The sequence below is a fragment of the Macaca nemestrina genome, chromosome 10 (assembly GCF_043159975.1).
Source record: "Macaca nemestrina isolate mMacNem1 chromosome 10, mMacNem.hap1, whole genome shotgun sequence".
In the NCBI taxonomy this organism is placed as follows: Eukaryota; Metazoa; Chordata; class Mammalia; order Primates; family Cercopithecidae; genus Macaca; species Macaca nemestrina.
This window is the reverse complement of record NC_092134.1, coordinates 121,191,352-121,210,002: the sequence shown is the minus strand read 5'-3', so window position 1 is coordinate 121,210,002 and position 18,651 is coordinate 121,191,352. Positions and strand designations below refer to the sequence as shown.

The window sequence follows — 18,651 nt, the reverse complement described above, 5'->3', positions numbered from 1 at the left end:
AATAATATAGCAGAGGCAAACTCCTAAGGTAAGATGCATCTACACAGCATTTTTTGGTTTCCTCTGATGTCTTAATATGAAGCTAGAAACACATGTCAGTCTCTTCTTTTTAAATTTTTATTGTACCCTTTCCTACGGTGTTGACACACATCAGTCTTGATTTCTTGAAATTCTGATCTTTTAAAGATCTCACGTTCAGGGACAGAAAGGCAAGATTTAAATTCATTGAGGGGATGCTACAGCTAGGTCCACTGTATAATCTTGCCCGGGCTATGCTCTGCAGGACTCCAAGGGGTGCTGGTTACACCCAGATAGACTATAGTTAAGATCACAGCTCTTATTCTAACAGAAAACTCCAGTAAAATCAGGAACTGGAACTGCAACAAACACTTCATCACCTGCACTAGGCAATTACTCTGGAGACTGGAGGAAAGGTCACAGCCAGGAGAAGCATACAGGTGCGTAGGTGTCCCCTTCTTCTCTAGGAACTCAGGGCTTGTTCTCTTTTCCCTCTGGTAAAAAGTATCTAGTAACTGCTGTTTACTCTTCCAGTTAACTTAATCTCCCATGAATATGTGTGTTTTAAACCTTGTGGTGAAATGAAAGACAGATTGGAGATGTTTGGAAGGGAAGAAGTACCTTTCTGGTTATTAGAAATGGTGTCCTTTAGGCCATCTGTTCCACCTATCTATGAAGATTGACCTGAATGGTCAAGAGGGTTCCAGAGAGCACTTTTCCTGCTCCAATTCCTAGTACCTTTGTTAGCTGGTCTGGGGATCTGCATAGGTCCTGCTCTCACTAATGATCCCACAGAACCTCGGAGTGAATGGATGCAATTTTTTTACTAAGATGGAAGAAATCCTTTTGAATGTCAAGACAAGTCTTATGCTTAACTGAATGTAAAATGTTTTTGACAAACTATCAAAATTAATACAATTCCAATTTTTATAAATGGGCAATCTAATCCTAGGAAATACAGTTTGTTCCATTTTGGAAAGTTAACTTCCTCAGAGTATTAATGTTATTTTCTTACTAAGACATACTTAATGCCTTAAAATTGTTCATTCTTCTCCCAAAGCAGTGAAGGATTATTTTCTGATTCACCGTGGTTTTAAAGCTGACTAAACACATGCAAATGAGCTAAAACATTTTGAGCTACTGACTGGATCTCACATTTCTTGTTTAAAATTGTATTAATTTATCAAAGTAAAGAAATGACAGCCTTTTTCTTCCTTTTCTTTTATTGGTGCAGGGTGTGTGCAGACGGTTGCAATTATAGGACCAATTTTTGGTTTCCTGCTAGGCTCATTATGTGCCAAACTATATGTTGACATTGGCTTTGTAAACCTAGGTAAGGGAGTTTATTTTTTATTTATTCATTTATTTTAGTTACTGTAACTTTTTAATGGGAACGGTGTGGAAATTATCAAATTGCCTTTTTATAAAATGGCAGTCATAATCTTTCATAAACTAAAAATTTATTATTAATATAGTTACACAGATTAATAAATGGAATACGAAAAATAGGTGATGATTAGAACTGGATGACCAATGATTTGTTATTAAGATGTATCCTTTTTCACATCTGATTTGTCAGTTTAAATGCATTCCAGCATAGTTAAGACTGAAAACTCTAGCTACTTGTTCGTTCTTGTTGGCTTCAGGTGTGTCAACATTTATTACAGTTACGTCAATTAATAATGTATTTGGGGACTTGACAGAAAGACCAAAGATTTAAAGTCTACTGGCAACCAAACAGCCCTTCTTTTTGTTTTTACTCTACAAGTCATTTTTAGGTGGAAACATATTATAGCATATTATCGAGCAAGACTGGCTTTTCTTCTGGGATATTGCTTGTGTAGGAAATAAATGGCAGAAGGGACACTGATCTTTTCATAGCTAATAATTTGTTTCTATCTCTGTGAGATGCACCCTCTAGAAATAGGTGGCACTTGTCAGTTTTTTTTAAAGAATTCCAAGAGATCCGTTACAAACTAAACACGTTTCACTTAAAAAACAAATGTGGAATTGCATTTTGAAGTTTCGCATGTTAAAACAGAAAGCAAAATTCTTGCATTTAAATCAAATAAACTACAAGGCAAGCTTCAAAAATGTTATTTACTCATTCATTAGTTCCCGTCCAATTATTTTGCATTTACTTTATGCCAGGTGCTATTCTACAGCTCTGAACAAATCAGTTGAGTTCCTTGACTTCACAAAGTTTAAAATCCACTGATGGATTTTAAAGACAAGAAAGTATAGATGCAATGAGCAGCACAGAGGAAAATTGTTAAGGGGAAGCAATTCACATGCAGTAATAACCTAGTATAAGCATTTTATCCAGTATAATTCAGTGGCAGTTGAGCCTACTTCTCAAGGGACCTGTGTTTATTTTGTTCTCACAGAATGTTATGATAGAATATAATGAAATGTTTTCTAGGTTCTTGCCTAGGAAGAAAACAACACCCACTTGCTTTGATTCAAAAACCTGTCAATACTTATTTTTAGGCAAATCAGAAATGATTTCAAAAACAAAGTTTTTACGACGAATAAAATACTAAAGTTTTGGTTACACATACAAATACCGCTTCGTATCCAGAATAGCTCTGAAGTAGTATTAACCACCATTTATTAAAAAATATTCCACTGATTTGAATGAATCTCAAATTTAGTATCATAGTGAGAGGTTTCCACGGGGTTTGGACTGGAGGGTGCAGGGCATAACTCTTCGAGTAAAATCTCACACAGATATTCAATATGCAAATCAAATGAAAGTGGTGCTGATATAGAGGAGTCACCACATGAGGTTTTGAGCCTTCAAAGTTCTCCCCATGGGTTGCCTTCCTTTTACCAGGGGTCTCTCTGCAGAACCTGAGAGCACGGTTTGAAAATCATGAGGCAGGCCGGGCGCGGTGGCTCAAGCCTGTAATCCCAGCACTTTGGGAGGCCGAGGCGGGCGGATCACAAGGTCAGGAGATCGAGAACATCCTGGCTAACACGGTGAAACCCCATCTCTACTAAAAATACAAAAAAATTAGCCGGGCGTGGTGGCGGGCGCCTGTAGTCCCAGCTACCCGGGAGGCTGAGCCAGGAGAATGGTGTGAACCCGGGAGGCGGAGCTTACAGTGAGTGGAGATGGCGCCACTGCACTCCAGCCTGGGCGACAGAGCGAGATTCCGTCTCAAAAAAGAAAAAAAGAAAATCATAAGGCCTCTTCCAGAATTTAGACTCTTTATTTTTAATCTAATGAACAAAAGAAAGTATCTTGCTCCAAAAAGCACTCTCTTTCCTTCAATAACAGAGATAATACAGACATAGCTTGTTTTACTGTGCTTTACTTTATGGCATTTTGCAAATACAATAAAGTAAATTTAAGGTTTGTGGCAACCCTGTGTTGAGCAAGTCTATAGGCACCATTTTTCCAACAGCATGTGTTTACTTTGTGTCTCCGTGTCACATTTTGGTAATTCTCCTAATATCGCAAGCTTTTATTGTTGTTTATTATTATTATTATTATTATCATCATCATCATCATCATCATCATACCCGTTATGGAGATCTGTGATGTGTGATATTTGATGTTACTGTTGTAATTGTTTTGGGGCACCACAATTGTGCCCATATAAGACAGCAAATTTAATTGATAAATGTTGCATGTGTTCTGACTGCTCCACTGGCCATTCCCCTGTCTCTCTTTTTGGACTTCCCTATGCCCTGAGACACAATCATATTGAAATTAGGCCAATTAGTAACCCTACAATGACCTCTAGGTGTTCAAGTGAAAGGAAGAGTTGCATGTCTCTCACTTTAAAACAAAAACTGGAAAAGATTAGGCTTAATGAGGAAGGTATGTTGAATGCCAAGACAGGCAAAAATCTAGGCCTCTTGCACCAAACAGTTACCCAAGTTGTGAATGTAAATTCTGGCAGGAAATTACAAAAGTGATACTCCAGCAAACACATGAAGGATAAGAAAGTGAAACAGCCTTATTGAGATAAAGTTTTAGTAGTCTGGAGAGAGGATTAAACCAGCCACAACATTCCCTTAAGCCAAAACCTAATTCAGAACAAGGCCTAACCCTCTTTAATTCTATGAAGGCTGAGAGAGATGAGGAAGCTGCAGAAGAAAAGTTTGAAGCTGGCGGAGATAGGTTCATGAGGTTTTAGGAAAGAAGCTGTCTCCGTAACACAAAAGTGCAAGGTGAAACAGCAAGTGCTGGTGGAGAAGCTGCAGAAAGTTACCCAGAATATTTAACTAGGATTATTGATGAAAGTGGCCATGCTAAATAACAGATTTTCATCCTAGATGAAATAGGCTTCTACTGGAAGAAGATGCCATCTAGGGCTTTCACAGCCATAGGGGAGAAGTCAATCCTGACTTTAAAGCTTCAAAGGGCAGGGTGATTCTCTTGTTGGGGGGCTAAGGCCACTGGTGACTCTAAGTTGAAGCCAATGCTCATTTAACACTCTGAAATTCCTACACATACACTCTTCCTGTGCTCTACAATTAGATCAATAAAGATGTGCTGAATGACAGCACATCTTTTTGTAGCATAGTTTACTAACTATTTGAAGCCCACTGTTGAGATCTACTGCTCAGAATAAAAACAAGATTGCTTTCAAAATATTGCTGCTCATTGACAATGTGCCTAGCCACCCAAGAGCTCTGACAGAGTTGTACAAATAGATACATATTTTCATGGCTGCTAACATACCATCCATTTTCTACCCCATGGATCAAGGAGTAATTTTGACTTTCAAGTCTTATTATTTAAGAAACATATTTCACAAAGCTATAGCTACAATCAATAGTGATTTCTAATGAATCTAGACAAACTAAATTTAAAAACTTCTGGAAAGGATTCACCATTTTAGATGCCATTAAAAGCATTTGTAATTCATAGGAGGAGGTCAAAATATCCACATTAGCAAGAGTGTGAGAGTAATTGATTTCAACCCTCCTGGATGGCTTTGAGGTGTTTAACACTTTAGTGGAGAAAGTAAGTGCATATGTGGTAGAAATAGCAAGACAACTATAATTAGAAATGAAGCTTGAAGATGTGACTGAATTGCTACAATCTCGTGATAAAGCTTGAACAGATGAGGGGTTGCTTCTTGTGGATGAGCAAAGTGAATGGCTTCTTGAGGTGGAATCCACTCCTGATGAAGATGCTGTGTACGTTACTGAAATGACAACAAAAGATTTAGTAAATTACAGAAAGTTAGTTGATAAAGCAGTGGTAGGGTTTGAGAGGACTGACTCCAATTCTGAAAGACGTTTGACTGTGGGTAAAATGCTATCAAATAGCATTGCATACTACAGAGAAAACTTTCATGAAGGAAAGAGTTGATCTATGTGACAAACTTCATCATTTCCTTATATTCATACATTGCCACAGTCATCTCAACCTCCAACAACCACTGCCCTCTTTAGTCAGCAGCCATCAACATTGAGATGGCTACTCACTGAAGGCTCAAATGATCATTAGCATTTTTTAGCAATAATATTTTAAATGAAGGTATGTACATTTTTCAGACATAATGCTATTGCATACTTAGTAGACTACAGTATAATTAAACACAACTTTTGTATGCCCTGGGAAACAAAAAAATTCATGTGACTCTCTATGGTGAGATTCACTTCATTGTGATGGTCTGGAGTTGAACCTGCAAAATCTCCAAGGTATGCCTGTGATAATATCCAGATCAAAAAAAAAAAATAGCATAGATGAATTATTAGGTATTTTTATGATGTTATAGAGTTTTGCAATAATTTATTTTTAAGTAGATTATTTTAACATATTAGCTTTGCTGTTTGTATTACTTAGCCATCTCCTCTGTCTTTCAGATCACATAACCATTACCCCAAAAGATCCCCAGTGGGTAGGAGCCTGGTGGCTTGGCTATCTAATAGCAGGAATCATAAGTCTTCTTGCAGCTGTGCCTTTCTGGTATTTACCAAAGAGTTTACCAAGATCCCAAAGTAGAGAGGATTCTAATTCTTCCTCTGAGAAATCCAAGTTTATTAGAGATGATCACACAGACTACCAAACACCCCAGGGAGAAAATGTAAAAATAATGGAAATGGCAAGAGGTAAGTAAAATTCTCAGTTTTGAAGTATTTTCATTTTTCTGTTGGGACTTAAGGAGATTTATAAATTATATCCTTCACTTCCCTTCATGTATTAAAAAAATTGAGAAACCATATCAGAAGCAAAACTGGAAAATGATGTCAGCTTTATTACTGAACAACTGATTGCAGTACACGACCAACGACCAAAGGCTTGACAGCCTTTCCTGCTGATGTCCGCACCCTCTCACATCTCCTCAGTTTAGATCCTACAGTTGTCTGTAGGATTGCTGCTTCCTGTAACTCTGTGTATACAGAAAATAAAAGGCTTAATCTTCAGGGTTGGCAGCCTTTCTACAGATAAGATCTATTCATTTGAGAGATGTATATCAATGCATGTCTCTCACCAATGATCAGAGGGGTGAGTGTTCTGTAGGCAAAAACCCAGTGTTCTAATGAACCCCCTTCATGGAAATGAGGAGCCTCTCTTCATGTCCCTTCAAGCAATAGTTACATTTGCAGAAATTCTTCACATGTCTAATTGGTAGTCTACATAACAGGAAAAAGGGAAAAGATCAATGCTCATTTCTCACACTAAAATTCACATATTAAATGGAGATAACTCTCATATTTCTTTCTCTTTGACCACAAGATAAGTTTGAGGAATAGAGACAAGAAAAGTGAAGGTCTTTATGTCCTGCCTGTGACTCCCAGCTGGATGATGAGGGAGTATTCTCATCCTTTTCATCTTTTGCCCACATCAGTTGGAGGAATCTGTTCTTTTCTGACTCTTACCTTTTAATATAACCATCTACTGCACGTCTGTAGAAATGAGTGCCTATGTCTGGATTTGAACCTAGCCAGATCGCAGGCTTGATGCATGCCAGTGGCTTACTATACATAGTGTATGTGTGCGCCAAACTATGACTACTTCCAAACTCTGTGACAATGGAAAGTCCTGCCACCACAGCTACCTCTTCTTCCATGCATGACAGCAACTTTAATTAGTCTGTTATTTTTGTTTTACAGATTTTCTTCCATCACTGAAGAATCTTTTCGGAAATCCAGTATACTTCCTCTATTTATGTACAAGCACTGTTCAGTTCAATTCTCTGTTCGGCATGGTGACGTACAAACCAAAGTACATTGAGCAGCAGTATGGACAGTCATCCTCCAGGGCCAACTTTGTGATCGGTAGGCTCATCTGCCTTTCATGCTTCCTCAGAGGGACTCTCTTAGATGTACCTGATTAACTCGGGAATCTTAGAGAAGATTGTTCCAAGATTTAGGTCATTTATGACATTTTAGATGAGCTCAAAAAGTAGCAATAATTTTGTAGCAAGAATTATTCGCATCTGTGGGTAAGTAGCCCAGAGAGCACGCAGTTCTTGAAGTGATATCATAGAGATGAAACATGCATTTTATGAGGAATTTGTTAATAATACTGGATATTTGTCTTTTAAGTGTAGTGAAAGCCTCAAAACAGTGACCATTTTACATGAACAGTTTCCAGGATTATATAAAATGGACAATGAGATAGGTTAAAAGATGTTCATTCCAAAACAAAGCTTGCATTTTCACAGTCAAAAAACTTTTCTGACTCCTGGCAACTGGGTTAGTTCAAAGGGTTGTGTTTCTAGCAACATGGTCAATAAAAAGATAGAAAAGTATGAAGAAATGAAAGAAGAGAAACCAGAACCTACAAATACATGATGACTACCACTGTGGAAGTAATTAGATATTTAAAAAAAATCTAGATTCATTTCTTTAATCCACAAAGATATTATTTAATGTTACTATTTCAAGGCATAAAATATTTTGTTTCTTGGGACATACTCCTTTATGATAAGAGACTCCAGTGGTATAAAATAATTTTCTCTTAGTATTGTAAAAAATCACTCTATATTTCTACCTCTGAAAGAGACCTGGAAGGAGAAAAAAAAAAAAAAACAGCCAAATGTATTTTAGGAGATATAATTTTTCTATGATAATCTTGGTAATGGGCACATAGCACATGCTAATATAATTGACTCTTAGTTTAAAAGATTTTTCTCCAAAATTCTTGATGTTAAGGTTACATCACTGAACATCTTTACTTTTAACATCAATTGGTTCAAATTAATTTTATTTCTTATTGGCTTATTTATTACTAATTTTATTACTAAAGAAATATTTTGTGGCTTTTTTCTCCAATACCCCATGCATGCTAATCAATGCTTTATATTGATTTCAACATGAATAGATGAGGATTTAAAGTTTAAGAGAGACTTTATTTTATTTCATTTTTATGTGTATACTGAGATATAACTTATCAAGAGTAAGTCTACAGACCTTAAACAGTTCAGATGGATACATATATATGTGTGTGTGTGTGTATATATATGTGTGTGTGTGTCACATCCAGCATTCAGAATATATAGAATATTTTAGCTCCCCAGAAAACTTAAATCTCCTACCAGTCAATACTTTTCCCCAAAGCTAATAACTATCCTAAACTATATTATCATAGACCATCCTTGCCTGTTTTTGAAATTCATATAAATTAAATGGCATATTATATACTCTTTTGTGTCTAGCTTTTTTCAACTGAAGTGAAATCTATGAGATCATTTTCTCTTGTGTATAGCAGTGGTATATTCTTTTTCATGCTATGTCATATCCTATTACATAAATAAACCACAGTTTGTTTATTCATTTTATAGTTGATGGACATTTCTGTTGTTTTCTGCTTTTAACTAATAGTTATTTATAATATTATAATAGATAATATAATAATATTATAAATAATATACAATTTTATATATTATGAAAATTATATATACATTTATAATAGCATTAGAAATTATGATTTTATATGTATATGTATAGATTATATTATAAATTTATGATAGCATTATAAATGATTACATTATAAAATATATATTTAAACCATGTAATATATATTAATTATGTAATATTTATTAATTATATATTGTATATATTATATGTTATAAAATATAATAATAAATTATATAAAATAAATATATACAACATGACCTATAACTATTGTATATAATATATAAAATAATTATTATAATTGTTTTTATAATTATAGCTATTTTTATAACAGTTATTTATAATAGTATTATAAATCATATAATTATTATTTATAATAGTATTTTAAATATAAACGTGAAAAAAATACAAATAAAAATATGTGTTTTAATATGTTAATATAATATATAAAATATTATTTATAATTTATTATAGCATATTACACTATATAATAAGATAGTATTATATACTATATTATAATTTATAGTATATTATATATAATATAGATAATATAATATATAAATATATGGTAATACTATAGTAATATAGTAATAATATATGGTATTACATATAGTATATTACATATACTATAATGTATAATAATAATGCTATTATAAATAATATATTTATAATAGTTAAAAGCAGAAAACAACATTCCGCATGTTTATTGGTGGACCACTATGCTCATTTTTCATGGCTATACCCTGAAGTGCAATGGACATTTGTGTTGTTTTCTGCTTTTAGCTAAGAGTTATTTATAGTACTATAATAGATAATATAATATATATAATATATATTATATTGCTAAATGCAGTTGCTAAGTCAGAGGGAGAATATGTGTTTAAATAGAGTAGATATTGCCAAAACACAAGGAAGTTGTGCAAATTTATACTCCTATTAGAAATGTAAGAGCATTCCAGTTGCCCCATATCCTTATCAACACTTGGAATTGTTAATTCTTTTCCTTGTAACCATTCTTATGGGTGGGTTGTGGTATTTCATGGTGGTTTAATTTGCATTTACCTAAAACTCTATTCTTCAAAGTTTCTGACATGTCATGTCTACAGATAATTCAAATACTTTTGTGAGAGATAAGTAATAGTATTTAACAATTTCACATCATTATAGCTAGGATTGTTCCTGAGATCATCTTGGTTTCACATTAGTAAGTATGGGGTGCAGCCGACTAAGGGTAAGCGGGCCAGTTATTCAATATCCTCTCACTCTTACTTTGATTATATTTGTACAATGGTGAAAATGGATATATCACTAGGTTGAAATAAAGATGAGAGTATACAGATAAAATGCATGGTAAATGCATATATCTCTCATTCAATAAATATTATTTCTGTCTTTCTTCTTCAACCTTTCTCTTTTTTTCTTAATTTTTTTTTAACTTGAGCTATGGAATAATGATCTTCCTGCAATAAAATATGAGACAGACACAAAGAAGCATACTTCCTTACTTCTTTGAGAGAAGACATTTGACATACCATGGAGGGGAGAATAAACAGAAATCTCCTGACATGTTCAAGGGCCAACAGTTACAACGACAACTTAGCCTTGCTGTACATGTTTTTAAATGTTAGCCACATTCTTTCTAAAGTTTAGAGACAGCATTTTTTCTCATGCTAATTACTTTAACTTTGTAGAAAAAATATTAAAGGAAAATAAATGACAATAAAATTTAAATTCAAAGGCTGGGAAGCATATTGTGAAATGATTTGGCTTTTTAAAGTTTGTGGAATTTTTAAAAGATTTTTAATGGAAGAAATTTGGATAGACAGCTAGATTTGCATTTTTTCTTTTGTCATTTATTTATTTATTTTTATTTTTCAACTTTCATTTTGGAATAGGGAGTACATGTACAGTGCAGGTTTGTTACAAAGCTATATTGCATAATGCTGAGGTTTAGGGTATGACTGAACCTGTCGCCCAGGTAGTGAGCATGGGTAACTTTTCAATCTTTCTCTTCTCCTTTCTTTCCCTCTCTAGTAGTTCCCAGTGTCTATTGTTCCCAACTTTATGTCCATGTGTGTTCAATATTTAGCTCCCATTGATATGTGAGAACATGTGGTATTTGGTTTTCTGTTTCTGAGTTAGTTCACTTAGGATAATGGCCTCCAGCTCCATCTGTGTTGCTGCAAAGGGCATGATTTCATTCTTTCTATGATTGCATAATATTCCGTGGTGTATATGTACCACATTTTCTTTATTCAATCCATTGTTGATGGGTGACTGATCCCACATTTTTGTTCTTGTGAATAGAGCTGTGATGAACATATGGGTGCATGTGTCCTTTTGATAGAATACTTTATTTGCTTTTCGACTTATACCCACTGATGGATTGCTAGGTCAAATGTTAGTTCAACTCTTAGTTATTTGAGAAATATCCAAACTGCTCTCCAAAATAGTGGACTGATTTACATTCCCACCAAAAATTGTGCAAGTATTCCCTTTTGTCCTTAGCCTCACCAACATCTGTTATTTTTTGACTTTTTAACAAAAGCCATTTGACTGGTGTGAGATGGTTTCTCATTGTGGTTTTTATTTGCATTTCTGTGATGATTATTTCTGAGAGCATTTCTTCATATCTCTGTTGGCTGCTTAAATGTTTTTTTGTTTGTTTGTTTGTTTGTTTTTGGGTTTGTTTGTTTGTTTGTTTTTGAGACGGAGTCTCTCTCTCTCTATTGCTCAGGCTGGAGTGCAGTGGCCCGATCTCAGCTCATTGCAAGCTCCGACTCCCGGGCTCACACCATTCTCCTGCCTCAGCCTCCCGAGTAGCTGGGACTACAGGTGCCCGCCACCACGCCCGGCTGATTTTTTGTATTTTTAGTAGAGACGGGGTTTCACCGTGTTAGCCAGGATGGTGTCAATCTCCTGACCTCATGATCCGCCCGCCTCGACTCCCCAAAGTGCTGGGATTACAGGCATGAGCCACCACACCCAGCTACATATTTTCTTTTGTGAAGTGTCTGTACTTGTCCGTTGTCTATTTCTTAATTGAGTTATATGCTATTTTCTTGTTGTTTTAAGTCTGGATATTAGATCTTCATCAAATGCATAGTTCATGAATATTTTCTCCCATTCGTAGAATTTCTGTTTACTTCCTTGATGGTGTCTCTTGCTGTGCAAGCTCTTTAGTTTAATTAACTTACCAATTTTTGGTTTTGTTGCAGTTGCTTTTGAGGACAAAGACATAAATTGTTTGCCAAGTGTGATACTGAGAAGGGTATTTACTAGGCTTTCTTCAGGATTTTTATAGTTTAGATTCTTACCCATAAGTCTTTAACCCATGTTGAGTTAATTTTTATATATGATGATAAGAAGGGGTCCAGTTTCATTCTTTTGCATATGACTAGCCAGTTATCACAGTACCATTTATTGAACACAGAGTCCTTTTTCCATTTCTTGTTTTTGTCAGCGTTATTGAAGATGAAATGGTTGTAGGTGTGTGGCTTTATTTCAATTTAACCTTCTCCTATAAATATTAAGTTACATACAAATGATCTTATCTTTTCCTTCTCAATACAGAGACTGTAATAATTTAGTAATTTTTGCTTAATTTCTTAGAATGCCTTTTGTAGACCTCTAGTAGACAAGATATATCAACTATCATTTATGACAATGATTATCACTGTCAATTTTTGGAGGTGTTACACAGACAAGTAAGAAAAAATTAAGATAATTATTTGAAGGACAGTTGCTTATAAAAAACATTATTATTATTCTTGTGAAAGTCCAGGATATAACATCAAGTTTACTAGGAGAAAAATTCTAAAACATCTCCAAGTACTATTATTATAACTCATAACTATTTCAATCCAAGGCATCGGTATGGAAATCAAAGTTTCTAATTCCTAGTCTACTATAATCTAGTCAAACATTTTACATATCCCTTATAACTCCTTTTTACATCAGTCTCAAGGAATAAGATCTTTAACCTGATGAGTGTGCTAAAACACTAATAATTATGTAATAAAATATAACAATATAATAAATGCGCTTTTAAATTTCTCTAAGTTTTTCTGATATTTGGGTAAATATGCATGTTGAATTCAAAAGAAAACACAGAAAATAAATTGAAACAAATTTCAGACACTAGTGTAAATCAATATTTCCATTTGGAATACTTCCTTGATGGTAGATGGTAAAAATTTTTAGATCAACACATTTTATGATGTGGGTGGAGAATAAATCAAAGTTTAATTTCTATCTCACTAAATGATTTAAAAATACCTAAAATGAAAGAGAAGCCTGGGGAGGGAAGAAACACATCTTATATGATGTAAAGGAAATTTGTCATCAACTTGACCCACCATGGACAACTTAATACATCCTGTGAAATTTGAAAGGGAGAATCAAACCAACATTATATTTGAAATGTACTAATATTTTTTGGAATTGTATTATAATTTAGTTATCTTGAAATAGGAGAGTAAGATATCAGGAGAAGTGCTATAAATTAATACACTAAGGTTTATTCATTTAGCACATTTTATTGGAAACCGTTGAAGAACATGGGATTCAATTCAATTCACCGTTCTTTCTTTGAGGGTTTGGTTGGAGGTTGGGATACATGAATTGAAAAAACTAGCAGGTAATTGTTAAAGCATCAAGTCTGCTGCCTCTGGGCCCCTGCACAAGGAACACCTGATGAGTGAGAAAATGAGGTTCTGATGACCAAGTTGTGAGTCCTGGTGCCAAATGTGTCCCCTGGAAGCCCCATATGACTGGTGGAACCTGTGAGGAGGAACTCTACTTGGGGGAAGCTCAGAGTACTCTGGGAGAACAAACCTAATCTTGGAGCCAGGAAGAATTCTCAAGCAGAAGATGATGATACCTGAATCAAGAGAAAAGGATAAGAAAGTATTAAAAGATGAAAATGTGAGAAAGAGGGTAGAGGTTTTTATCAAAGCAAATATCTTGTGCGGAAGGATCTGGAGTCAAGAAATATTCTGATTCTGGAAGTTTCAAGGAAACACTGTTCACCAAAAAGAGGTAAATCAGGAAAGGATATTCCTGATTTTTAATAATTTATACTGAGGGTGCAGATGTCCCCAGGATTATCTCATTTCAGTTCTCAGGCTATTCTAGGCTGCTGGGGGTGGGGGATGTCAATGGAATCCAACAAGGCACATAGCTACAGACAAGGCTACACCTTGTGTTATTACTCCTTAAGTACCAGATTCAATTGGTACTTTACAAAATAAAATAAAATGCTAGAAAGATGCTCTGAAGGTTTCAGTTCGGAGTTTGGTTTTCAGAAGATACTTTTTTCATAAACCAATTTGGAGATGGAATTGAGAGTGAAAATGTAGGACTCTGTTGTTTGTGTCAGCTTTGGCTTTGTGGAAGGCATTCATAGTCAGGTACTATGTTTTATATATTCATTGCATGTATATGTGTGTGTAAAAGTAGGCACTTCAAGGATATATATCAAATTCATAGCAGCACTTACTTCGGGAGAAGGAAGATGAAACCTGAAACAAAGGGAAAACTAATTTTATCTACTTCCACATTTTAAAAAATCAGAAAATTTAGGAGAAAACATTAACATTAATTAATTGGGCCCTAAATAACTGGGTTTGTTGATATATTTTCTATAATCTATTCATTGTTTTTAAAATAGTAATCAGGTGCCTCTAAGTTGACTTTTGGCTGTTCAGGTTTCCAGATTTTCATCTCTGCTGCTTACCATACCCAGGAACTTCAGTTCAGATGGAAAAGCAAAAGTTAGCATTTCTTCTCTTTTTCATTTCGCTAACTTCATGATCATGCCCCCTTTAAGGTGGGCTGATTTCTAATATGATAATTTAAATGTTAACTTATACAACCTATGGTCAAATAAAAACAGATGAATCAAAATGTCCCTTTGTTATCATCTGTGCATGTTAGAAATATTTTGCAGGGCTCTGTCCTGCAGTCCCCAGCTGCATGACAGCTGAGACACATACTCAGACACAGATAATCACTATAACAGTGGGCCAGGGGGCTGCCAGCACTACGGGCCCAAGAGAGTTTGCTGCCCCTCCAAGCTGGTAATGCTTGCATTTGTTTAGTACAGATTTAATTGGCAAAGGCTTTGAGTCAACACACCTGTGGGTAATTAACCTGGTTGCCCCCCACCCCGGAGATGGCCATCCTGCCTGCGATCAAAGGTTGATTTTAGGATCACATGAGTAAATAAGCTATTTAGATAAACTCCCCTATATTCCTTTGTATCTGCACGCTAAGCTCTCTGGTTCCTGAAAAGAGAATCTGGCTGCCTTCAGCCAAACTATCTGAAGTTATGCAAACCACGCTAGGTCTTCCAAGAGGGTCTGCTTCTTTCTATTCTTATAATTTCTTCTGCCACTCTGACTGATCTCCCACAATATATTTTTTTAAATAATGTAATAGCAAGCCAAAGACCATTGTATGTTGATATTTGGGGTTCTATGATGCTTTGTTAAGAAACTAAATATATAAACTTAAAAAAAACAAAAAAAAAGGGAAAGAAAGAAGAAAATTTGCATGTCATTATCACTAGATGTCAGTATTTTCATTTTTATTTTACAATTTCACATTGGGTTGTAAGTCAGACTTGTGTTCTTGAGATTATTTTTTACTACAGCAAATGCTGATTTTGTCTTTGAACCTTATCTGTTGACTAGAGTACATGCAAACTTTAGCCCTTTCATTATTTGAAAGAGATGGATTATCTCAAAACCTCAAGAAAACATGGACATCAATGACTGATAGGTAGACAATATGAGAAATAATTTCTAATTAGCAGAGAATTTATTTATTGTTGAGTGCCAGATTGTTTTTCTTTAGAGTTACACCATTTATAATCCAACATATGGCACCAAAGTGCCTCTTTTCCCAAGTCTTTTGCAATACAAGGGTTCCATTCCCCACCCCACCTCCAATATTTTCATCTTCGTAAATCGAATGGATAGAAATTAATTGCATGATATTTTTGTGCTAAACGTTGTGCTGATAACTCTTCATAAATAATGGAATTTAGTTACCTCTACAATGCTATTATTACCTCCATATTGTAGGTGAGGAGACAGGTTTAGAGACATTCAAAGAATTACCTGCAGTTGCACAGCTATTCAGCAGTGGAACTGAGATCTAAACCCAGGCAGCTGGGATTCCAGAGTCTAAGCTCTTAACTACTAAGTTGAACCTCTTCCTAGTATTGTTTACAGCTCACAGTTATTAGATTACTAGTGAGGTTGCACATCTATCAAAAAAGATAACATACATCTATTTATCAAGGATACTATTTCCCAAACCCCTGAAGGAGAGGCAACATAGCAGTGATTGAAAGCATAGGACTTGACATCAGACTCTCTGCATTCAAAGCTGCTTTGCCCACTTACTGTGACTGTGAACAAATAGCTCTCTGAAGTGAAGCTAATAATATGCCTACTCTTAAGGTTGTGGTGAAAATTCAATGTGATAATGTTAACATATCAAATGCTCAGTTCAGTGGCTGGTACATTATAAGCAAATAAATATAGGTGGTAGTGGTTGTTATTAGGAAGGATACCACACTCAAAGCTAAGAAGATGGCTCAACAAAAACAAATTTTGCCAGGGTGGGAGGCAGAAAATAGAAACCAAGACTTAAAAAAAAAAGTTTTCTATATTCTATGTGCCTGTTATTTTTTATATACAATGTTAAAGAACATTAATGAGCACCTAATTGTGCTTGTTAATGCTGGAATTGGACCAGAAAGACCAGAAAGATGTATTGATTCATTTGGTATTTATTAATTTAATACTCTGTGCTAGACATTGTGCTAGACAGAACCTGAGACTGTACAGTTGTACCACCATTAGTCTATAACCTAGACACTCATCATACACCCTTTGTATATGTCAGTAGATGATAGTGACTGAATATTTCTATAATTTAAAGTGACAAAATAATCTTTAGAAAGTTTGTGTTAGTGCACTCAGATCTTTTTTAGAGATTCACAAATGATATATTTTTCTCATTTCTCAGGGCTCATCAACATTCCAGCAGTGGCCCTTGGAATATTCTCTGGGGGGATAGCTATGAAAAAATTCAGAATCAGTGTGTGTGGAGCTGCAAAACTCTACTTGGGATCATCTGTCTTTGGTTACCTCCTATTCCTTTCCCTGTTTGCACTGGGCTGTGAAAATTCTGATGTGGCAGGACTAACTGTCTCCTACCAAGGGTATGTTCCCTCATTAAATAGTTTGAGGATATTGGTTTGTTTAACTAAATCAATTATTGGTGGAGCTGCAAAAAGGAATTTGATTTTTAAACATCACAACTATGGAATAACTGACAATATTTAGAATCTGTTATTGTCACCAGAATTTGTCATCTCCTTTGATTTTAGAGAAATACAAAAATTGCTAAACCCGTATTTTACACTAGAGAACCAACCTGATTAATTTAGAAAAACATGATAGTGGAAATACAAACCTTGAATCATGCCTCTGTCTATTCTTAATGAAATGATGTACATATGGTTTAAACTAATCCAATTTCAATTTTCCCATCTTAAAAACAGAATAACTACCTTTTAAACCTTTGTAGGGTTTAAGCAAGCTAACATACATGAAAGTGAATACTACTTGCCTGACACAAAATAAATGTGCCATTCATGGAAACAATAGTTTTTTTCTCCTTTGGATATCTGAGGAACTGGAGTTACCTCTTTGCAATCCTCCATAGTTGCTGTTGTGCTTGAATCATGTAAAGTTTCAGGAAAGAGTGTCTGTCCTTCAACCCAGTGCTCCCCATAAAAGTTCTCTTTAGCTGAGAGTCTTGCAATTGGTCAGGAGAATATTTAGTGATGCCCTCAGGCCTGTCATCTTGTATGAGGTGGGTGATTACATTGCTTGGTTTCCAGAGTCTCTCTCAATACAAGGTTGGATCTTGTAGGGCCTATATTGTCCTTGCCCATTGAGAGTCTTTCCCATCACTCTACCACTTAACATGAGTTTCCAGAGGTAACTCTCTTCATCATTTCACCTATATATGCATTATTTGTTTTCTAAAAAAATATCAAGCCTCCATCCTGTGCCACGAAGGCCTCTCCAAGTGTATCTGCCTAGCCACCTGAAACTCTGCCTGTGGCTCAAAGGCAAACACTCCTGACACTATATTCTGTTTCCTGCCTATTCTGTGGCTTCTTGCTTACAGCCTGCTGTCCATCTCCCTTCCTACTCTTGCTTCACTGCTTATCTGTCTTGTCTCTATGTTCCAACTTCCATCACCTTTATTAACCTGGTTTCACCTGCTGCTAAATGAGCACCTGTTATAGTTTTGGCCGTCTACAATGTTCAGGAAAATTGGTTAATGCAAAGTTCATAAGTTATGGCTTCTGGGAGTTATCACAGCCACATTGTTAGACTCAGCTGAGTGTAGTGCTGCCTTAGTGAAAGTCAGTGATGTGGATTAAGAATGTTACTTGTAACCATGAAATGGAAGAAGATTCTTCCATTTGGAGACAGCAGAAGCCCAGCGCCATCTTTAACTGTCCCAGAAATCCTCACAGTAGAGGGACAGTTGTTGAGGACTTTATAGTTTGTGATTTCCAAAACACCTTAACTTTCATGATCTCATTTCTATCCTCAGAACACCTTGATGAGGTTAGTTTTGTTATCCTTGTTTAAAGGCAACTGCATGGATCTGGGACTTGAACACAGGCATGACTCAAAGTAGAACGTTCTTTCTACATTATAATTTCTAAGCCAAAAGTAAACACAAAGCAGACAACAAAAGTAAACTTTGAGA

At 35.3% G+C, this 18,651-nt stretch overlaps 1 protein-coding gene across 5 annotated transcripts in view; it reads left to right on the top strand.

Moving 5' to 3' along the window:
- LOC105481248 (solute carrier organic anion transporter family member 1C1) overlaps positions 1 to 18,651 on the top strand; it is a 59,986-nt gene that overhangs the window by 19,896 nt on the left and 21,439 nt on the right. For all 5 annotated transcript variants that reach the window (XR_011609296.1, XM_024792792.2, XM_011740697.3 and 2 more), the window contains 4 exons: positions 1,253 to 1,351; positions 5,848 to 6,093; positions 7,099 to 7,263; positions 16,885 to 17,080. Coding sequence is in view for 4 of the 5 variants with exons in the window: in XM_024792792.2 (XP_024648560.1) it covers positions 1,253 to 1,351; positions 5,848 to 6,093; positions 7,099 to 7,263; positions 16,885 to 17,080 (706 nt within the window). In the remaining variant the exon portion in view is untranslated. The remainder of the gene's footprint in view (positions 1 to 1,252; positions 1,352 to 5,847; positions 6,094 to 7,098; positions 7,264 to 16,884; positions 17,081 to 18,651) is intronic.